Consider the following 20,139-nt stretch of genomic DNA (forward strand, 5'->3'; position numbering starts at 1 on the left):
AATTGCTCTTCACAAGGTAATGAACTTCGTATTCAGAATGTACGGAAAGGTTTGAGGGCTGGGATTCGTCTCCCCAACACGTAAGCCCTCGGACTTGAGATGTGCGGAATACATATGCTCTCGGAGTGACACTTATTATCAACTCTCATGAGTTATGTAATCTTTATGGTCAAACTCACAGCATGGTCGCATAGTCGGCCATGCAATCGCTGGCAGTTGCATTCGTCTTGAATTGAATGTGTAGTTTCCTCTTGTCTCACTCCTTGTAAGTGAGATGGCTGGAGTGCAACGTAGAAGTGTGCCAAAGGGTGACGCCAATAGTATACGGCGGACCCAAAGGTCACGTACAGAGAGATAGAGTGTACGAAGCATTCACTTCGAGCAGGAATGTTGTCTCATAACTTCACATAGATGACACCGGCCAGTCACAGTCTGTGGATATATACTCACCCTCTTCGGAGAGCCACCCTTCAAATATTTTGTATTCAAGATCGCGAAACAAATCGGCGAAAAGTCAACGTTACCACTTACAAAGCGTCCAGTAACCTTGGTAGTGAACTCTGTATAGAGCTGACCTGGAGTTATTTGGACTGCAGCTTCGTAGTGTTTGCAACGATTTTCTGCCACCTTGACTATTCGGGTTTCCAATCGAGTGTAAAAAGCCTACAGCCCGAGTCTAATTCGGAGGTATATATAACTACACTGGTATCTCAAAACCACCTGCATCGACGACATTGAAAGCCCCAGAAGCTCACACTCTATACTATCCAAAGTTGGTGACTTGGGGACCAACAGGAGCGCAGACTGAAGGCTACCTAGATCACACAACATTTAATTAGATCGAAAGTAGAGCATGAGGAGTTTGTATTTGAAGCAATCATTCCACTCAACTTTCAATACAATCATCAATATAAAAGAATTGAGGGAGGAAAGAATTATCGCAGAGGTCGTACGGATATGCTACTACACAAAGTGACCATCAGAACATCACCTTGGGATCCCTTCAATTCCCAGTTCAGTACGATCTGATAATTGGTGATTTAATTTCTGACAATGGTTTAAAACGTGACAAGTGAGTGGCCACGAACACAACAGCGCCGAGACATCGAGGCCTCTCTTTCACGCGTCTTCATTACCTTGATTGGCTGGGATAAAATGTTTGCAGAAGCTTGGACAGCCCGAGGATGATATGCATAATCTCGATGCGAAATTAATAGGCTGGGGTCATGACTAAAGTAGATGGGGAGCCGAGAAGAAGACGATAGCATACTGACAATATGATGTGAATATTATGTGCAAATACTGTCACAGAATATTCAGTCTGAGGTTTCTTTTTCTACCAACCTTAAGTTAACGTCATTGCAGATTCTTGGTCGCCTCTGCATGGGTCGAGTCTACAACCCTGAAAAAAAAAGACCTTGAGCCTGGACCATCTTGGCGCTGGCGTATACACCAGCCTTCCTATTTTCCCCTTTAGACATTCCTCAACGAGGGGAAGCCCCCCGACCGATATTAACGGTTTATTGTTAATTTAGTTTAGCTCCCCTAATTAATCAATGTCAACGCTTTTTTTTATATGAAGATTCCCCTAAAGGAGATATTGCCACAGTATTCCAGACGATCTCGAATACGATAGATATTCCTTCTTTACCGTATCTTTCCTCTCATCTTCTTGTCATGAGACTTTCACTTCGCTTGCACTAATGACAGACGGTAAAAGGTACCACCCCTCCTCTGTCGACGCATGCATCACGCCAGGAACTTGAAGCCGCCGCTGGTATTGATACACCGACTATTGCATTGCATGTAAGTCGGGCTAAGAACCGCGTTTGCAACTTGATCTTCGCAATATCACATCAAATCAAATCGAATAATGGGCTTCTCAAGAGCGAAAGACGACTCCCCGCGATCTTCGAGGTCGCGATTCTCTGCCTCTGATGAGGGACCTCTATCGCCGGATAGCTTCCTAGGGCACTATCCGTGGCCGAGCACAAGCACTGTTGCTCATAAGCGCTATGAAACGCGTCACGTTCCAAGTAAGACGCCACATCTCTTGACTAGAGCTTAAATATACTGACTTTATAGATGATGCGGATAAGGAAAAGCAGATTGAAGCTTTCTATAACGATCTCATCTGGTCGGATCCCTCACATGCAAAGGATGCGCTCAGAACGCAGCAGGGTCCAAGGGCGCCCAAGACCTGTGAATGGATTATGAATGTGCCAGAAGTCAAGAGCTGGCTTCAACCAGAGTCAGAAAACCAGCAAGTGTTATGGCTTTCTGGAACTCAAGGAAGAGGAAAGTCGACATTGGGTGTCTATCTCGCCGAAAGGCTCACAAGTAACTTCGCGACTGATCCCACAAACACCTGCGCGTACTTCTTCTGCGACCCAAATGATTCGCAAAGGAACACGGCTCAGGGTATTCTACGAGGTCTTCTCACTCAGCTCTTTCAAAACCATCCTCACTTCCTCAGCGACAGAATCCGCAGGAGACATGCGCATCGCGGCTCTCGAGTCTTTGAGAAACCTCAAGCACTGTGGAACTTGCTAGTCGAGGTTGCTTTCAGATCTGACCGTCACATCTTCTGCGTCATCGATGGGTTAGATGAGTGCGACGCGGCCTCTCGAACGATTCTGCTGGAGTTGATGGAGCAAACGTTCCATGGCCCAAAACCAGCCGCGAACCTCAACCTCCTCATTCTCAGTCGACCAAGTTCAAAGATTTACGAGTACCTGGGCGAGTTTGTCCACCGAGATCTGGACTCATTCTCCGAGTCAAAGCATGATGTTGAGATCTTCATCAACCAGCGCGTGCGACACATCGCGATCAAGCGAGGATGGTCAGGGACAAGTACCACCCAGGTCAAGCGAGTATTCCAGGCAAAGTCGGAGTACAATTTCCACTGGGTGCGATCGGCCAGCGAGAGTATCTGCAAGCTTCGTTGTGCGGAGGATGCAATCAAGTTCCTCAAAGGATTACCCAATGGCTCGGAATTGCCTGCCCCCAGCGCATCGACAAACCACAAACGCGACAACCTTGAGCACTTGGGATTTGGTAACACAGATGAAGATAGAGAAAAGCACCATGCGCGACTCAAGTCGCCGTTTGTTAGTGCGATACTCACCGGAAGAGTCGAGATGCTGGCGTTTCTTCTCAAAAAGGGCGAGCCTTTGACGCCTTATACCATTCGAGCAGCAGCAAGATGGGGATGTCCTGGAATGCTGGAGAAGATCATGATACTTCGACAAGATGAAATCTCACGCGATCAAGATCTTTCTTGCTCCGCGGCAGAATGTGCAAGCGTTGAGATGATGGATCCTATTTTCGATCACCCCGATTTCAGATGGAGCGACGCAGCCATGATCGGAGCGATAAGGAATGAACGACATGGACTCCAAATACTCAGGTTACTATTTGAACTCCACGGGGATGACATCGAACTTGACGAGTGGATGATGGAGAGTATCGCGAGCATATGCCACCCCAGGACTATGGATTACCTGCTCACACAGCATGGAACACGGATTGAAATCACACCGACCGTTGCCGAGAAGGCTATCGAGAATCGTCAGGGTCCAGCCATGCTTAGAGTTCTTCTTAAGCACCGGGCACATGAGGGCTTTGTCGATGAGAAGCTCATGACACTAGCTCTTGCCAACACCCGATGCCGACCTGACTTTATGGCCATATTTCTCGAAATGCCAGCATCCCAAGTCCAATTCACGAAACAAGTCGTCCTAGCAGCGATAGCTTCACCACAGAAAGACACCGACGACTGGGCCCCTGAAGTTCTCGAGATGCTTCTTGCCAACCGTGCTGCTGACGTTGACATCGACGAGGAGATTGTCATCGAGACATTATGGGAGCTTGGCTTTCCTGGCTTGCAAGTTCTCTTCGAGCACAAAGATGAGAGCGTACGGATCACACAGCCACTATTGGACGCTGCAGCGGGTGTTTGCTCAGCGAGGGAGTTTGTTGTGCTGGCGGAGAGAGCTGAGGATGAGTTCAAGATCACACAGGATATGCTTATCAACACGACGTCCAACGCGCGACATGGCGATAGATTGTTGCCTGTAATGTTGAGATATCTCAAGGGCTCTCTGACCGTCGGACAAGATGCTATTGAAGCGTTCTTGAAGGCCGGACAGATTGGCTTTAAGGGTTTGCTTATACTCTTGTTAAGAGACCGTGGCTGCAGTGTCAACCTAACAAGAGGCGCACTCCGTTCTTGGATCCGAGATGACCAAGTCTGCCGTGGGAGCTTAGCATTCCTTTTTGTTGCACTTCATTCTGGATGGTGCAAGTTGTCGGATGATATGACGGGCTCCAGGTTGGAGAGATTGGAGGAACTGATCAAGCATTATGCTGAACTGGATGATGTGCGGCAAGTGTTTGCTGAAGCGATGGAGCGTTCCAAGAAGGAAATGCGAGGAGCTTGAGTGTTATTGGTTGATGTTACTAACGAAGTTATGATGACGACTTTTATGATGGGTCAAGGCTCAACCGGGCGGTTGTAGCTATATATAATACATGTTGGGGACAAGGGCATTTATCATAGGGACATTATCTATACTTAATAGAGGAGAGACAGTTTCCGGTTACAAATTGCTGCAATTCCGCTTATATTTCGTTATTGTGATTGCCTAGACGGTGAGAATGTATTCGTCTGACGATCAGGAACAAGGCATGATAGAGGATCCGAGCTAAGCTAGACCAGTGTTTAACCCCAGAGTGCTAATGCTAATGCTAAGGTAGGTAGTGTTAGTTTCAATGGTACTACGTTGTAAGTTAAGCTATCAGGAACACTAACATAAATATCTCACCGCAAACGCGTGAGCAGGCCAGGGGCATCATACGAATACTACGTGCATGTCGCACTCATCATAGATCATCAACCTCTGAGGAATCTTCCACGACAACAGGATAAGAGGAAGTGTTCCAGACCCTGGTAAAGAGTAACAGCATGTTTTGTTGTTTGTTCCTGATACGCTTGAACTTGGCGCTGATAAGATGAGACAGGCATGATGCCTAAGGCGGAAAGGTTTGGAGCTGGTTGCCGAGCAGGGAAAGTGGATACAAATCGTGCGTCATTGCCAGACAAGCAAGACCAAGTCACAAGGTCATGCATGTGCAGGGGAGTCTTCACCCACCAAAAGACTAAAGTCCGGAGGCGTAACTTACGAATCCAGGCAGGTGTGAGGTGCGAGGCCCAGGCCACACCCACCACTAACCGCCGAAACAGGCCGCAAGCACGCGCAATAAGCTTCCCCCAGCCAAGCACAGCTCGGACGGTGCTTTCCTCCGCCTCGCTTGCCTTCTTACCTTTCCCGTCGTTATTAACCAACCATCTTATCTCCTCCAACTCCATCTTGCATCTTGCATCTCAACTCACCATCTGCATCTCCATCTCCCATCTCCATCACAGCTCGTAACATTTTTGTCGAGCTCTCCCATCATTCCATTCACTTGGTCGCATTATCGACCCGATTGTCCATCATGAAGGGCGCTCTTCTTACTGCTGCCGCGCTCCTGGGCTCTGCCCAGGCCGGTGTTCACAAGATGAAGCTCAACAAGGTTCCTCTTGCCGACCAGCTTGTATGTTTGATTCCCATGATGATTGCGCGTTCCATCAAAGCTCTCTAACACCATTCCAAGGCTACCAACTCCGTTGAGGACCACCTCCAGAGCCTCGGCCAGAAGTACCTCGGTGCCTCCCGTCCCAAGAATGCTGCCGATTACGCCTTCGCTACCAACACCGTCAACGTCGAGGGTGGCCACCCCGTCCCCGTCTCCAACTTCATGAACGCTCAGTGTAAGTACCATTGAAATCGCCAATCCTAGCCATCACTGACCGCCCCAGACTTCTCCGAGATCACCATCGGTACTCCTCCCCAGAGCTTCAAGGTCGTTCTCGACACTGGTAGCTCCAACCTCTGGGTTCCTTCCCAGCAGTGTGGCAGTATCGCCTGCTACCTCCACTCCAAGTACGACTCGTCCGCTTCCTCGACTTACAAGGAGAACGGCACCGAGTTCGAGATCCACTACGGATCTGGGAGCTTGTCTGGTTTCGTCTCCAACGATGTTGTCTCCATCGGCGACCTCGAGATCAAGGACCAGGACTTCGCTGAGGCTACCAAGGAGCCCGGTCTGGCTTTCGCCTTCGGTCGCTTCGACGGTATCCTCGGTCTCGGCTACGACCGCATTGCTGTGAACGGCATGGTCCCTCCCTTCTACCAGATGGTCAACCAGAAGCTTCTGGATGAGCCCGTCTTTGCTTTCTACCTCGATGACCAGGAGGGCGAGAGCGAGGCTACCTTCGGTGGTATCGACAAGTCCAAGTTCACTGGAGACATTGAGTATATTCCCCTCCGCCGCAAGGCTTACTGGGAGGTTGACCTCGAAGCCATTGCTTTCGGCGATGAGGTTGCTGAGCAGGAGAACACTGGTGCCATCCTTGACACTGGTACCTCCCTGAACGTCCTCCCCAGCGCTCTCGCTGAGCTTCTGAACAAGGAGATTGGTGCTAAGAAGGGCTACAACGGCCAGTACACCATTGAGTGTGACAAGCGCGCTTCTCTTCCTGACATCACCTTCAACCTTGCTGGATCCAACTACAGCCTCCCCGCCACCGACTACATCCTCGAGGTTCAGGGCAGCTGTATCTCTACCTTCCAGGGCATGGACTTCCCCGAGCCTGTAGGACCTCTTGTTATTCTCGGTGATGCTTTCCTCCGACGATACTACTCTGTCTACGACCTCGGCAAGAACGCCGTTGGTCTGGCCCGTGCCAAGTAAGATACCGATGAAGTTTTTATGTATGAATTACAGATAGCGAATGGAACACGCAGCATGGACATGGCTTTGGATACTGGCATGGGACTAGTTTGAATTGTATGACAGACCATGAGCGTCAGGAATTGAGAAGATGGCTTCTCGTACTTGTTGCTCAGTAATATGAATCCTATTGACTTTTTGCCTACATGTTCTGTTGGTGATTTGATGGTGCTTATGAAGTGATGAGATCATAATCGAGGTTACGGACTGGGGTAAAATGGATACTATGATCATGATCATGATTACGCTAGGCCTGCAGCCACTCTGTCAGTGTCAATGAGCTGGCTGTTGAGTAACAAAGAGCTCGAGGTGGATGATACTTTTCTTCACAAGAATGCTGTTGTCTTGTTTGTAGAACAATCGCCACAAAACTAGGCATTTTCAGTATTTCAGCCCATTTAGAACAAAGAAATATAGCAACATTTAGGTAACCCAAGATGATCATGTTCTACAACACTGTATGCACCTTAAACCGTTGAATCTCCAGCTGAGTCACGTGCATGAGGTGGCTCCTGAGGCTTCACTTCGCAAAAAGGGACAGAGCGGGTCCGAGATTTGCAAGCGACAAGTAAGGGACGAGGTACAAGGTACTTGGCGATCGAGGAGACACATTCTTCCCCCCCCCAGGCTCAGGCTGAGCGCAAAGCAAATCAACCAAAGGACAGCCGAAGCAGAGAGAGCCAAAGGCAATCAATCATCCTCCCCCCATTTTTCGACTTGAACTATTGCTTTGAGACGTGTTTGTCGCGTAATTTACGACTCGATTACTTCCTGTTACATCGATTGACTGTACGATTGTGTCGTGACTTTACTCGATGGAATCGAACCGTTTGCGCTTCTTCAACCGCTGTTGAATCGATACCTACTAAAGTTATTGACTTATTATTTACCTGGAGTTGCACCAACGATTGAGGACCTGGCCCCCCATACCCATAACCCATTTCTGCCATCCACTACCGCTGTCATTCCAGCTCCAACCGCTGCTAACAGGAACCACTGACTGCCACTGCAACTACCGCGTATCGCGACGAGGCGCGGCCAACGCCCCGACGACGGAACCAAAACCATCCAAGGCTCTTTTTTGAAGCCATCATGACCACGCCGACCATGGCCCAGCCCACGGCCATCCACGCCAACGGCACCTCAGAATCTCCCAGCCTCGACAAAGCGCAACCTGTCGCTCCGGGAAAGCGAAAACGCGAGACGGAAGAAATGGAAGACCGCGATGAAGACAATGCCTCCGAGGAGCAAAAACCTGCCATTACGAATGGAGAGCCCAAAAAGGACCAACGCGACGTGATAAAATCTTTTGTTGAAGTTCTGAGCAGGTATGCCTGCTTTTTTTTACCACTTCTTTTTTCATCGCATCGCAACTTTGTCGCGAATGACTTCTCCCTCAGATCCACTAACCCATCACCAATAGCTACGACATCGGTCCCTCCATCCTCAAGCGCCCCTTGCCCGAATCCTCTGATGATGAGCAAGATGAACACCGAGCCAAGCGTCAAAAGTCGACTGATCTAACCACTATCTCCGAGAAGGCTGCCGCGAATGCTTACGAGGATCTAGACCAAGTGGCTAATGACCTGGTCTCTGCTCTCCAAGCCGCTCTCAAGGATATCAAGACAAAGCCAGCCGATGATGAAAAGAAAGCGACCAACGAGGAATTGAGAGCGCAAATCTCGGACTTTAAGGAAAAGGCCCTGCAACTTCTTCGACGAGAAAAGGCTTACCCGAAAACTTCGGCCGACCCTCTTGCAGTCGAGGCAAAACTTCCACCATCTCCTCAGAAGGGAGAGTTGGTACTCTCCCTTGTTGCATATGCACCTCAGGAGAGAAGGCTGTTCTCCAGTCTTCCAATCTCCGATGAAGCCAAATTGCGTGATGTGCCCTTACCCCAGGGAATGTCATTAACTCATGTTATGCCGACAACGCCTCATGAGCGAACACAGACTCTTGGAGATTTGTTTTCGTCGCCAAAGAACCTGCCGCCTCTGCAGCCACCCAAGCAGCCTAAGACGCAAGCTAAGGGCAACGTGCTGGACTTTTATCGACCAGAACTGACAGATACCTCCAAGTTCCGAAATGCGTCTTACTTCACAACCAAATTGACTGCTGGATGTTACCTCGACTACAGCAATGCGACTCCTTCATCACAAACCATCACCAAGCAACGAGAACGTGCGCAAAGTCTAGCGGGAAAGCGACCCTCAACTACTGAACTCGAACTGCACGAGATGGAATCGCTTTTCCGAGGCGCCTTTTCTAGCTTCGCACCGTGCAAGGATGATTCAGGAGCTGTTGTGCCGTCAAGTGTTGCGGGTCGAATGTGGTGGCAGCGATCGGGCCACCGATCTTTCCAGAACATGATTGAGGTCGAATATTATGGTGGTGCTGACAGTGACGAAAAGGCCGAGAAGGATGAGGCTATGGACATCGACGAGAAGGCTATCCAAGAAGCGATTGATAGTTGGGATGAATCTGTTGTTGATCCGTCACTCGAAGAGGCTCTGGGCACAAAACGGGCGGATGAGGAGAAGGAAGTCGATGAGATTTTGGAAGAAGTCAGCGACATGATTGAGACCCTGTCTTCTTACCAACGCATCCGAAACCTTAACCTCCCCAACTCGCAAAACCGCTCATCAAGCGACCCAGTCAATGGCGATATGCTGGCTACTCCCGGACCTACTCCTTCGGAAGGCGAGCAAGCCACATATGAGATGCTTAAGGCGCAGCTTGCTCTGATCATCAAGACACTACCGCCATATGCAGTCGCCAAGCTGAATGGAGACCAATTGGAGGATCTTCTCATCAGCACCAAGGTTCAAGTCCAAACTGATAAGTACAAGGGAGTTATGGAGGAGGATGAGGCGGGTGTTCAGGCTCGGTTGAGAGCTCAGCAACAAGCTGCTCAGGCTAATGCCCGGCCGCCGCCTCAACGTACACCTAGTGTATCGGGAGTTTCCTATGGGCACCATACTCCCCAGACCCAGTACGCAACCCCTCAACGAACCCCCTCTATGCAACAACAGCAATACTATCGACCTGGGCCTACGCCCGGCTTCACACCTGCACCACGACCTATGCCCGCTCAACCCAGACCTCCTCAACCTAATCAGTATTCTCGACCCAACGGTTATCCTGCTCAATATGCCACACAGGTTGCTAAAGCTCAAACTCCTTATGGCCATCAAAACATGCCTCAGTATGCTTCTCAGCCAAGACCTCAGTTTGGACAGATGCAGGCTCAGCAAGGAACTCCCAATGCCCGGTTCGCTTTCCAACCAGGCTATCCACAGCAACAAGCCGCTACGCCCTCACAGCCCAACTTTGGGGCCTACACTAACGGTCAAGCTGTGCCGCAGCGCACGATGTCTCCTCAGGTTAATAGACAGGCCTACAGTGCCTCGCCTAATGTGCAGCAGCCTCCGCGATATGGTACGCCGAACCAGGCTGTGGGCAATCAAATGAACAGGTACCCGAGCAACCCCCCTCAACAAGGAACGCCTGCTCAGAACCCTGGACTTACAGGATATCACACCGTTATCCCTGAAGCGCAACAGCAGCGGATTCTCGAACAAGCCAAAGCCCGGGTCGCGGCTCAAGAGCGGTCTACTATGTTCGCTGACAAGATCACTCAGCCTGGTACTCCTGGTTTTGGCCAAGGAGGGACTATGGACCCCAGCCGACTTGCAGCTGCGCGAGCAAGTATTGCTTCTCAGCAGAAGCCTCCGACTCCCAATTCTCAGCGATCGAGTATGAGCGGGACGCCAGGACCACCACCTCCCCACAAGGTGACTCCTGTTCCTGTCCCACCGATCCCAGGCATGCAGCAGAAGCCATTGTAATAATCGACACCATGTGGATCTTTTGGAAACGAGAGACGCGAAGCGGAAGGGGTCAGATATGATATCATCAAGGCAGACTTAGGGCATGGGAGGAGCGAGAAAGGGGGTCAGGGGAGGCGTTTAGAGGATGGATTCTCGACTTGTTTTTATTAGCTACGTTTTTCTGAGGAGTTGGCTTTTTGACTCAACCAGGGAAAAAGGGACGAGAGATATATTTTTTTGGAAGAACGAGGAATTGGTGGACTTTTCCATCGAGTTGTTGACCTGGGGGTTGGAAACTCCTGGTTGTGTAATCCAAGACGCCGAATTGGCGCGTGTATGCAGATGAAGAAAAGGTACACTATTGCATTGATACTTAATATGTTTACGCTATGGACTTTCTTTTGTACCAGTAAAACATGCCAAGGATCCTGGGTTGAGTGAGTATGTGTATGTCATCCATGATATGGAGAAACATGATAACTACAGGGGCAAGACAAACGCATTGAGTTGATTGTCAATTCTATTGAGCTGAGGGGTATCTATCAAGCCAGTCCTGGAGGCATATGTCGTATCCTCAACCTATTCCCAAACAAAAGATGTTATACATGGAGTTTTTCATTCAGTCGTATAAAAGCTCTAGAGATCTACATCCAGGCTGGCGATCTATACCGGTGGTGTCACCACAGGCTTTGGCAGTTCAGCCGCAAGCTTCCGTTCATCCCGTTCCTGGAGCATCTCAAGCACAATGCGACGTAACTCAAAGATTACCTCAACGGCAATGAGCACGATGATGATCCATTCAAGGCGAGTACCATGTTGCTCACTGGACATCTCACGCAGAACGCTGGCGATTTCAGCGGCGTAGTCCATCTTTTGGTTCAATGCACGGATTCGCACGTTTACATCGAGTGCACGACCAACTTGTTCGTAGTAACCCTCTAGACCAAGATCGGAGCTGGTGTCCCAGAAGATATCTGGCAATGAGTCGGTGAGTTCAGAATAGTGATTGAGACGAGCACGCAGACTGAGGAGTTCGCCTGTTTTTTGTAGGATGAACTTTCGACCAAGAGGTACACCAGCACCTTGTGAGAGTAGTGCGGGGATGTTGCGTGTGCTTTCAAAGTACGACGTCAAGGCCGTTTCGAGAACAGCAAGTTTTGTGCTTCGAGCCAGACCCGATGAGAAAGCAACCTTTGCTAGAGTAGTATCTAGCTTATCAGCCTCCTTGTGCTCCTTGCGAGTACCAAGAACAATAACATCGCCCTTAAGCACACTTGCTTCTCGGTTTGTATCGGTTGTGAATTCGAGATCCTCGAACTCCCGACTTTCAATGGAGTGCGCTTCTTCAGCAGCACGCATGATCTGTCTTGTAACGACATCGGGGGGCAGCGACCATGTCACAATTGTGCCGGACGGAAAGACAAAGATGTCTCCACCATTTACACCTCTTGCATGGACCACCTCGTTTGCGTCGAATCCCGTGCCATCCGGGTCAATGTCAAAACCATGCGATGAAAGAATCTCGAGAACTACAGGCATCTTGAATGATTCTGCGACGCAGGTCGCGCTGACCACATTGGAAGGTTCATCGCTGGGACTTCCTGGTGCTGTTGCGCCTCGTTTGGGCTGCTGGGCAATGATGGCGACTCGACGCAGTGAATTCTTGGCTGTATTCGATCGAGTGGGCTTCCTCTTTGAAGAAGCAGGACCTTTCTCTTCTTTGGAGAGTTCAGAGGCGGAACGGGAACCGTCGTCGACCTGAGACAGGTAGGGATTCGAGGTGAAGAAGCTTCGCTTTCGAGGGAAGCTAGCCAAAGAGGTGAGATGGAATTGTCGACGAGGCCTCAGCCGTGGCCCGGCGACTGAGGTGTGAAAGAGGCGGGCGACATTGAGGGTGATTCGCTGGGAGGAATTCCTCATGATGTGACAACAATTATGCCATTAAAGGTGAATTTATGGTGGGTTGACTCAATCAAAGTATTGAGAATGAACCAATGTCGAATCAAAAGAAGCTCTACTAACCAAGACATTGACATCGGGAGCGGGCCCGATGATAAGATAAAGAAGTCATCGAATTATCTGCATGTGAGAGACCACGTGATATCCCTCAACGGAATGTGGGTATGCTAGACCGCTTCGGGAGGCATCTTGGAGACTTGGACACCCATGACGAAGTCCCACCGTAGGGAGATCCATCTCTAGGGGAGACCAGACAAGCCCAGAAACGGTTAATTACGCTACGCTACGCTTCTCATCTCAACACCGACCGACCCCGAACAGGACAGGACGACTTTAAATTCAGAGGAGGCCCCCTTGACCTGAACTCTTCATCAACCTCTTGGCGTCATTCTTCGCCTCTTTTAATTCATAACCTCCGCTGTTCTCTATCACCGCGGACTCTTTTCTTCTTCTTTTTCTCCCCTCTTCTCTACCCCACCATACAACATCTATCACCATGGATCTGAACCCCAAGTACGACAACTATGATTTCCCCATCAAGGGCCCTGAGAAGCAGGATGGCCACGCCGGCTACCTCACAGAGGACCAGATCGCCAAACTCCACCAGTTCCGCATGATGCTTGAGTCCGAAGGTTGCACTGATCGATTGGACACCTTGACTCTGGTACGAGATATACCTTAACCTAGCTAAGCTTGCTGGACCCTGGAAAAAAGGGCCATGTAACGCGACACAGCGAATACTGACAACGCCCTCCTCTACAGCTTCGATTCCTCCGAGCGCGCAAGTTCGATGTCGAGGCCGCCAAAGCCATGTAAGACTTTTTTGCCCTTCCTTTCCATCTGATGGCGGTGGAACGAGAAAATGTGCTGGTAGCGACAGGGGGGCTGACCGCCACTATAGGTTCTTGGATACTGAGAAATGGCGAAAGGAGGTTAAGCTTGACGAGACTGTGCCTGTCTGGGACTATCCCGAGAAGGCTGAGATCGGAAAGTACTACACTCAGTTCTACCACAAGACCGACAAGGTATGGCAAGCTGGTGACGACGAGGGAGAGCTATCATGAGAACATATGTTGACTAATGTTTTTTTTCCTCATACAGGATGGACGACCCATCTACATCGAGACCCTTGGTGGTATTGATCTGACCGCCATGTACAAGATCACCAGCGCTGATCGCATGCTCCTGAACCTCGCTGTCGAGTACGAGCGCGTCGCCGATCCCCGTCTTCCTGCCTGCTCCCGCAAGGCCGGCCACCTCCTCGAGACATGCTGCACCATCATGGATCTCAAGGGCGTTTCCATCACCAAGGTTCCCCAGGTTTACTCTTACGTTCGACAGGCCTCTGTCATCTCCCAGAACTACTACCCCGAGCGTCTCGGCAAGCTGTACATGATCAACGCCCCCTGGGGTTTCTCCACCGTTTGGAGTGTTGTCAAGGGCTGGCTCGATCCCGTCACCGTCTCCAAGATCAACATTCTCGGTTCTGGATACAAGAGTGAGCTCCTCAAGCAGATCCCCGCCGAGAACCTCCCCAAGCAATTCGGTGGCGAGTGTGTGTGCGAAGCTGGCTGTGAGAACAGCGATGCTGGTCCTTGGCACGACCCTGAGTGGGCTCGTCCCGCTTGGTGGGAGAGAAAGCAGGATGCCAACGTCATCGAGAACAAGGGCTCTGAGATTGAGGAGCCCGCAAAGGCTCCTGAGGCTGCTCCCGCTGCCGAGGGTGCTGATGCTACCCAGACTGCCCCTGCTCCCGCCCCTGCTGCCGCTTAAAGAAGAGTACATGTACTAAAGGTGAAGAACATGGAAGAAAGATAGACGGGCGGGTTTGCGACGTCTTAATATAGACCACATATTTTCTCTCGTTTACCATGCTTTTTTTCAACAAATGGGGTTTGAGAGGTTATCTGAGCGAAGATATATATATATATATATATGGTAAAAACACGTTGGAGGAGAGTATGGCGGAGCGTGACGTTTGTAGGGAGCACAAAAAAAGACTTCCAACCCCCTTCTTGTTCTGCTCGGTGTATAAACATGCTCATGTGGACGTTTTATTTCGTGTGTGCCTAGACTTATGTTAGATGCTGGCTGACTGAGGTTCCTGACTATGGCTGCAATAATTCTCAACAATAGACGCGGTCTCGAGATTTGTGTTGTAAAATGTGAAGTGACATTGCCGATTAATCCAATTCAATCCAATGCGCCCCAACTCCCTGTTCGTAATACACTGATCGCCGCCCTGGGTATATATGCAATCAAGACAAGGGATGTCTTTTATCGTCCCTGCGTAACGACATACTCGCCCGCCACGCGCGCTCTCTGCATCTTGGCCACCACGGCAGGCATATCGCGCTTCAATCTTCCCAGACCCTCGACAGCTCTTCGAAATCCTTTCTCCACGCCATCTTGTCTCTCCAGTGGTTGGACATCCAAATCCACTTCAGCGGCCTCTGCTATAATCTGCTGTTTTCGCGCTTCGAGCATATCGTCGTCGCGCTTTAAACTATCGCGTAATTGCTCTGCTTGCGCCTCGGCCGTTGTAGCGGGTACCGAGCGTTTCAACGCCGCAACGTCCTCGAGAAGCTTTTCTTCTTGTGTGATTAAATCTGCCACGCGCCGGCGCTTGCGTGTATCGAAAGGTTCGTAAACGGTATCGGGCTCGACGTTTGATTCGGAGAGGAAAGAGTCTGGAGATACGGGGAGGCCGTTTATCGAGAGATTTGGAGAGGCGAAGGAGAATGTTTTGTCGATGTACTAATGTCGTTAGTTCCGTACCATAAGATAGATTCAATGAGGAACAGTACCTCGTTGACGAGCTTTTCTATCTGATTTCGCAATTCATCCTCCCCATCGTTGCCCTCTACCACGGGAAATGCTTCGTTGAGGCGTTCTGCAGCCGCGCGACGGACATTGGCTATGAGATATGAGAGATCGTCGGGGGATTGCAGCTCGATCTTGCGCTGGACTTGGGCGACGACAGATTCAGAGTCCATGACTATTACTCTCCAGAGGAGAAGAAGAAGTAAAGAATAGTTGGAAGAGAGGGGGTAGTAGAGGAAAGGCTGTGCTATCAAGGTGCTTGACGGTGAGTGCCTGCCCCGCGGCCGCGTTTAATCAATTGTTTACTTTGAAACTCCGGGCGCCGACTCGGAAACGGAGACGGGGCTTATCTTATCGCTTAATATGTCACCTCCAACCAGAACATGAACTTGTAAATAATTTATTGTTGACTGAACTTGCAAATTACGCTGATACTTTCAATAACCTCATTATTCCATCAATCGTTCTCATATGTCGTTCCAAGCTTGTTCGCTCACGTTGTACTCTGAAATGAGAGTCCTTCTGTTAACTCCCTCTTGCTCCCGCTTACAGGAAAGCAAGATCTTGTCCATAGGAGCACCAGAGAGTTCTGCCTCAACCTCACTCATCCTGCGCGATTCCGGTAATAATGGAACCTGGTAATCCAGATCGCGCATTGGGGTATTCAGCTGAAAGTCATCCCCAACCTCAACACCCCCATAAAAGTTCCCTTCTTCCAACTCGACCACCTTTTTGGCGACACATGCTGCGATATGCGCATCCCAGATGCCTTCTCTGTGAGGACTCGTCCTGAGAAGCTTAATTGCCTCAACCCGGATGCGATGGACGCGACATTTGACCGCTGTGAAATAAAGTGGCGGTATCCAGCCCATGTCGATGATGGACCTGGGCATGCAAGTCGTCATGATATACAGCGGCATCTCGTCCTCCAGTTCATAGTGAAGCGACAGTTCCCATAACTTTGTAAGTTCTTTGATGAGTAGGATGAACTTGTCGGTACAGGTGTCGTATATGGTCTCGTTATTGTATATGCAGGTCTCAGCCATAACGTTCGTCATGGCGTAGTGTATCCTCAGGATCTGGTATGCTTTTTGCAAGTATATGTTTGAGCCACCTGGTCGCGCTTTCATAAAGTCTTGAAACATGCCATGCCATTGAGCGAGCCTTGTTTTGACGAGTTGCTGGGCCGTATGCTCTGTTGCTGTTATTGTCTGTTGACGAGCTCGATGAGTAAGATGGAATATCTGGTTGTAAACAAGCTCTAACCCTTTCCAAGCATCGTTGAGATTAGCGAAAGATTCAAGAAAACTCTTCTCGGGGTGGTGAGCTGGCTGTAGAATAACACATGAGTGGTGGTACAACAGTCTGAAGAGCTCAACCTGGATATGGAGCCTGGACAGGGCCTCCACTATCCAAGCATCGGTCGACTCGTGACAGGGTTTCAATGCCAAGATGCCCGAATTAGCTTCGGGAAGACCCTGCATCTGCCAAAGAATGTCAAGCCCATTCTTCAGGTGAAGCTGCGCCGTAGCGAAGTGGCCCCGGAAGAACTCCAAGCAGACAAAGACAACACAAGTGATGAGCGCCACACGACACGATTCTTTATCCTTGGCGTTGAAGTGTGGCTGCAGATGTGCAATGGCCTTGACGTACTGCTGCAGCGTAAACTGCTCCTGTTGGCTCATTTGAGACGTGGGCGAGTTTCTATGTATGTCCAATGTCACGACACCCTTCTTGTGCGCCGAGCTGAGCGCAAGCAGGGCATGCAGCACAGCGGGTTCTCTAGACCCAGCCTGGAAGACGAGGGTGTTCCAGAAGCCGGAAGAGAAAGTGGCTGATATCTTTGTAGAAGTGCGGCACTTGAACCAGCCAAAGTAGAGCTTCTCGTTTGCGTTTAGAGAGAGGGCGAGGGTTGTTTCTAGGGGAGCGCCAAGAGTGAACTTGGGCCGGGACTGGGAGTGTTGCGTAAGAGCGTGTGATCCTCCGCCCCAGATTCCGTATCCGTCGCATACTCGACCTGTTGATAGGCATCTTTGACAGGCTGGACGACCTTCGTCACACTTGACTTTTCTCAATCTAAGTCATTAACCTCTGTTCTGTTCTGTTCTGTTCTGTTCTCTTGTCTCTTGTCTCTTGTCAAGTACTCACTTGCATGTTTTACAACCCGACTTGACCTTGGATTTCCCCTTTCGAGCCATTTTATGAAAACAATACAACAGGGAAGAAACGGAGTTGATTTGTCTGCTCGGAAACCTTTAGATCTGCTTGGTTGTCAATTTAAGCGGAGATGGCAGTTTGGCGTCGTCGAACGTGCCCCTGGAGCTTATAAGTTGGGAATATTCTTGCTAGGCCCGCGGGTCGGGGGCGCTAATAGAGGGACTACGTACTGAGCGTGCCCTGCCACCCCGCGGACTACTCCGCTGACGAGATCGTCATCCATATCTGCACTTCCTATTGGTTTGTTCGGAAACTACGAGATCTGATTGGTTGAGATGTTGGGTGTCAGAACCTTGGGTGCAAGAGATAGTACTTATACGTAAGTTTGTCCGCTTCGGAAACTTTTGAGAGTCTGTTGTATGATGTAGTTAAGCCGGAGATAAGATTTAAGAGGCTATTACTATTTAACAATGATGTGTTCATTGTTAAGTCCAATCTCCGTGAAGATGCATGAAAATATCGTGGAATTGGGTCGTATAAAAGTCGATTTTGAAGCCAGCAACTATGAATTTCTTGCCGGATAACCAGCTCAACAGAACAAACAAATCTGAACTTTACATTATTCAAATTCTTATCATCATGTCAGCCAAAACCGCCCCTCGAGTCTCCCTTGGCAAGAATGGCCCTCTCGTCTCTCGCATGGGCTTGGGCTTGGGCTTGGGTACCATGGGCTTAACTCGTCCAACATATGGAGCTATCTCTAGTTAAGATGAAATATTTGCGTTCCTTGATCATGCTTATGAGGCAGGTGTAACGTTTTGGGATAGTGCTGAGTAAGTTCAAAAGTCTGACAGCATCCAAATACCAGCTAACCACATATAAGCTACTATAACGATTGCGAGGAAATCATTGGCAAGTGGTTCAGACGTACTGGCAAACGAGGTGATATCTTTCTTGCAACTAAATTTGGATACGTCAAGAATAGCCAGGCCTTTGAGCTCAACACTTCATATGTATATGTCAAGAAAGCATGTGCTGAGAGTCTACGGCTCTTGGATATTGAGTCTATCGATCTCTGTAAGCATGGAAATATCAGCATAAACTCTAATTATAACTGCTATAGCCTATCTGCACACACCCAATCCCGAGACGCCTATCGAGGAAACCATGCGCGCTCTGAAAGAGCTACAAGAGTAAGGAACTCCCCAGAAAGGCAAGAAGTTCCGACGGAAAGCTTCTTAGTCAAGGCAAGATTAAGCGTATAGGACTCTCAGCTGTCACCTCAACCACTCTCCGTAGAGCCGCCAAGATCGCCCCAGTTGCCGCGATTCAGATCGGATACTCTCTCTGCATTCGGGCTCTACTGTGAGGGAGAAAAGGGCACTCACATCCTTGACACATGCCGGGAGCTTGATTTAGCCATCGTCGCAGCAATGCCCCTCGGTCGAGGTCTTCTGACCGCCAACTTCATCGAGGGAACAGCATCTGGAAAGCAAGATAGCGATGTTCGATATCAGCTCATCCCTCGGTTCATGGGCGAGAACCGCGAGAAGAATATTCAGCTTGTAAGCCAGTTTAAGGGGCTGGCTGATAAGAAGGGAATAACTACTGCTCAACTTGCGATTGCGTGGCTGTTAAAGCAGGGCGATGATATTATCCCGATTCCAGGAACAAAGAGGATTCAGTATTTCGAGGAGAATTGGGCTGCTCTTGATATAGTTCTCGGTGGTGAGGAAGAACCTGACATCAGGAGATTTGTGGACAAAGCTGACATTGCCGGTGTGCCACTGCCTTCTGCTCTCGATGGTTGGCTGTTCAGAGATACAAAGGAGGAGTCTGTATGAGCTGCTAACTTTTAGTACCTGTTTATATCAAAGAAGAATGATATACAAGGTCACATATATCAAGCACCAAAAGGCCCGATATATCGACCAAGCTTCCTCTTCACTCCGATGATCCTCTTCTCGTCAATAACACCATGTGCCTTCAGGATATCCAAAATTCCATAGATGAAATCCTTACTGTCGTTACGCATCTCACCCTCTGCCAGGCTCCAGAACGGCGAGATACAAGTCATATTCACAAGACTCTCAAACCACTCTACGTTTACTGTACAAAGTTTTCCCCAAGCGACATGGGATGGAAGAATACGCGGGTTATTTGAATGCCGATATATCCTGCAAAAGTTACCGCGGTGAGCTCGAATAACTTCGAAGTTTTGCCAGAGATGAGTAATAGTGTTGTATGCGGAGAGCGTCCATTGAAAGTCTCTGTCTAGATCGGAGGTCGAGATGGTGATGAAGACTTGGATGGTACACGGTGAGAACGAGGCTGGACGGCGGCTGTAAAGATGATAGCCGTGAGACATGATGACTAGATATGTTCGTCAGTGTAGAGGAAAATAGGTATGAATATGCTGGAGGACTCCCGGCATGAGAAATTTGTTCCATCTTATAGGGTGAGGCTCGTTGTGACCAAAGGACAAGTAGATAACAAAGGTTCTTTGATTAGAAGAATTTCATTGCAGTGATTC

The 20,139-nt window shown here is 49.5% G+C and overlaps 9 protein-coding genes across 11 annotated transcripts; 5 read left to right on the top strand and 4 right to left on the bottom strand.

Annotated features, from left to right (window-relative positions):
- Positions 1-1,492: 1,492 nt before the first annotated feature.
- FOIG_07802 (uncharacterized protein) lies at positions 1,493-4,623 on the top strand. Its single transcript, XM_031207498.1, has 2 exons — positions 1,493-2,036; positions 2,086-4,623. The coding sequence occupies exons 1-2, from the start codon at positions 1,874-1,876 to the stop codon at positions 4,440-4,442; spliced, it is 2,520 nt and encodes an 839-aa protein (XP_031063031.1). The 5' UTR covers positions 1,493-1,873; the 3' UTR covers positions 4,443-4,623.
- Positions 4,624-4,857: 234 nt separating this feature from the next.
- On the top strand, positions 4,858-7,272 carry FOIG_07803 (vacuolar protease A). 2 transcript variants are annotated; one of them, XM_031207499.1, is made up of 4 exons: positions 4,858-4,958; positions 5,023-5,598; positions 5,659-5,815; positions 5,864-7,272. In XM_031207499.1, exons 2-4 carry the CDS (start codon positions 5,500-5,502, stop codon positions 6,796-6,798), a joined length of 1,191 nt encoding a protein of 396 aa, XP_031063032.1. In that variant the 5' UTR covers positions 4,858-4,958; positions 5,023-5,499; the 3' UTR covers positions 6,799-7,272. The 2 variants fall into 2 exon arrangements, with proteins under 2 accessions (XP_031063032.1, XP_031063033.1); XM_031207500.1 differs by having other exon boundaries at positions 4,906-4,951.
- A 169-nt stretch (positions 7,273-7,441) lies between these two features.
- Positions 7,442-11,090, top strand: FOIG_07804 (uncharacterized protein). Of its 2 annotated transcripts, XM_031207502.1 has the most exons (3): positions 7,442-8,165; positions 8,261-10,312; positions 10,369-11,090. In XM_031207502.1, exons 1-3 carry the CDS (start codon positions 7,930-7,932, stop codon positions 10,388-10,390), a joined length of 2,310 nt encoding a protein of 769 aa, XP_031063035.1. In that variant the 5' UTR covers positions 7,442-7,929; the 3' UTR covers positions 10,391-11,090. The 2 variants fall into 2 exon arrangements, with proteins under 2 accessions (XP_031063035.1, XP_031063034.1); XM_031207501.1 differs by having other exon boundaries at positions 8,261-11,090.
- Positions 11,091-11,093: 3 nt separating this feature from the next.
- On the bottom strand, positions 11,094-12,709 carry FOIG_07805 (uncharacterized protein). Its single transcript, XM_031207503.1, has one exon. The coding sequence runs from the start codon at positions 12,585-12,587 to the stop codon at positions 11,331-11,333; it is 1,257 nt and encodes a 418-aa protein (XP_031063036.1). The 5' UTR covers positions 12,588-12,709; the 3' UTR covers positions 11,094-11,330.
- A 128-nt stretch (positions 12,710-12,837) lies between these two features.
- On the top strand, positions 12,838-15,385 carry FOIG_07806 (uncharacterized protein). Its single transcript, XM_031207504.1, has 4 exons — positions 12,838-13,290; positions 13,389-13,438; positions 13,528-13,651; positions 13,728-15,385. Exons 1-4 carry the CDS (start codon positions 13,123-13,125, stop codon positions 14,397-14,399), a joined length of 1,014 nt encoding a protein of 337 aa, XP_031063037.1. The 5' UTR covers positions 12,838-13,122; the 3' UTR covers positions 14,400-15,385.
- Positions 14,137-15,732, bottom strand: FOIG_07807 (uncharacterized protein). The gene is made up of 2 exons (XM_031207505.1): positions 15,434-15,732; positions 14,137-15,383 (listed from the first exon to the last, which is right to left on the bottom strand). The coding sequence occupies exons 1-2, from the start codon at positions 15,620-15,622 to the stop codon at positions 14,904-14,906; spliced, it is 669 nt and encodes a 222-aa protein (XP_031063038.1). The 5' UTR covers positions 15,623-15,732; the 3' UTR covers positions 14,137-14,903.
- An 86-nt stretch (positions 15,733-15,818) lies between these two features.
- On the bottom strand, positions 15,819-17,731 carry FOIG_07808 (uncharacterized protein). The gene is made up of 2 exons (XM_031207506.1): positions 17,598-17,731; positions 15,819-17,525 (listed from the first exon to the last, which is right to left on the bottom strand). The coding sequence occupies exons 1-2, from the start codon at positions 17,645-17,647 to the stop codon at positions 15,917-15,919; spliced, it is 1,659 nt and encodes a 552-aa protein (XP_031063039.1). The 5' UTR covers positions 17,648-17,731; the 3' UTR covers positions 15,819-15,916.
- Positions 17,732-18,245: 514 nt separating this feature from the next.
- Positions 18,246-19,450, top strand: FOIG_07809 (alcohol dehydrogenase; the record flags this gene model as incomplete). The annotated part of the gene is made up of 5 exons (XM_031207507.1): positions 18,246-18,327; positions 18,376-18,439; positions 18,490-18,683; positions 18,730-18,799; positions 18,940-19,450. 5 exons carry the CDS (start codon positions 18,246-18,248, stop codon positions 19,448-19,450), a joined length of 921 nt encoding a protein of 306 aa, XP_031063040.1.
- A 59-nt stretch (positions 19,451-19,509) lies between these two features.
- Positions 19,510-19,974, bottom strand: FOIG_07810 (uncharacterized protein; the record flags this gene model as incomplete). The annotated part of the gene is made up of 1 exon (XM_031207508.1): positions 19,510-19,974. The coding sequence occupies one exon, from the start codon at positions 19,972-19,974 to the stop codon at positions 19,510-19,512; it is 465 nt and encodes a 154-aa protein (XP_031063041.1).
- Between the last annotated feature and the right edge of the window lie 165 nt (positions 19,975-20,139).

Source organism: Fusarium odoratissimum (assembly GCF_000260195.1).
Source record: "Fusarium odoratissimum NRRL 54006 unplaced genomic scaffold supercont1.11, whole genome shotgun sequence".
NCBI lineage: Eukaryota > Fungi > Ascomycota > Sordariomycetes > Hypocreales > Nectriaceae > Fusarium > Fusarium odoratissimum.

Excerpts from the sequence above, each read along its gene's own strand:
- FOIG_07802 (XM_031207498.1), top strand. The coding sequence starts at position 1,874 with ATGGGCTTCTCAAGAGCGAAAGACGACTCCCCGCGATCTTCGAGGTCG. Across the intron at positions 2,037-2,085 it reads TGAAACGCGTCACGTTCCAA|ATGATGCGGATAAGGAAAAG; the intron begins GTAAGACGCCAC and ends CTGACTTTATAG.
- FOIG_07803 (XM_031207499.1), top strand. The coding sequence starts at position 5,500 with ATGAAGGGCGCTCTTCTTACTGCTGCCGCGCTCCTGGGCTCTGCCCAG. Across the intron at positions 5,599-5,658 it reads TTCCTCTTGCCGACCAGCTT|GCTACCAACTCCGTTGAGGA; the intron begins GTATGTTTGATT and ends CACCATTCCAAG. Across the intron at positions 5,816-5,863 it reads CAACTTCATGAACGCTCAGT|ACTTCTCCGAGATCACCATC; the intron begins GTAAGTACCATT and ends TGACCGCCCCAG.
- FOIG_07804 (XM_031207501.1), top strand. The coding sequence starts at position 7,930 with ATGACCACGCCGACCATGGCCCAGCCCACGGCCATCCACGCCAACGGC. Across the intron at positions 8,166-8,260 it reads TTTGTTGAAGTTCTGAGCAG|CTACGACATCGGTCCCTCCA; the intron begins GTATGCCTGCTT and ends CATCACCAATAG.
- FOIG_07805 (XM_031207503.1), bottom strand. The coding sequence starts at position 12,587 with ATGAGGAATTCCTCCCAGCGAATCACCCTCAATGTCGCCCGCCTCTTT.
- FOIG_07806 (XM_031207504.1), top strand. The coding sequence starts at position 13,123 with ATGGATCTGAACCCCAAGTACGACAACTATGATTTCCCCATCAAGGGC. Across the intron at positions 13,439-13,527 it reads GTCGAGGCCGCCAAAGCCAT|GTTCTTGGATACTGAGAAAT; the intron begins GTAAGACTTTTT and ends CCGCCACTATAG. Across the intron at positions 13,652-13,727 it reads TCTACCACAAGACCGACAAG|GATGGACGACCCATCTACAT; the intron begins GTATGGCAAGCT and ends TTCCTCATACAG.
- FOIG_07807 (XM_031207505.1), bottom strand. The coding sequence starts at position 15,622 with ATGGACTCTGAATCTGTCGTCGCCCAAGTCCAGCGCAAGATCGAGCTG. Across the intron at positions 15,384-15,433 it reads TAGAAAAGCTCGTCAACGAG|TACATCGACAAAACATTCTC; the intron begins GTACTGTTCCTC and ends TAACGACATTAG.
- FOIG_07808 (XM_031207506.1), bottom strand. The coding sequence starts at position 17,647 with ATGGCTCGAAAGGGGAAATCCAAGGTCAAGTCGGGTTGTAAAACATGC. Across the intron at positions 17,526-17,597 it reads TCGGGTTGTAAAACATGCAA|ATTGAGAAAAGTCAAGTGTG; the intron begins GTGAGTACTTGA and ends TTAATGACTTAG.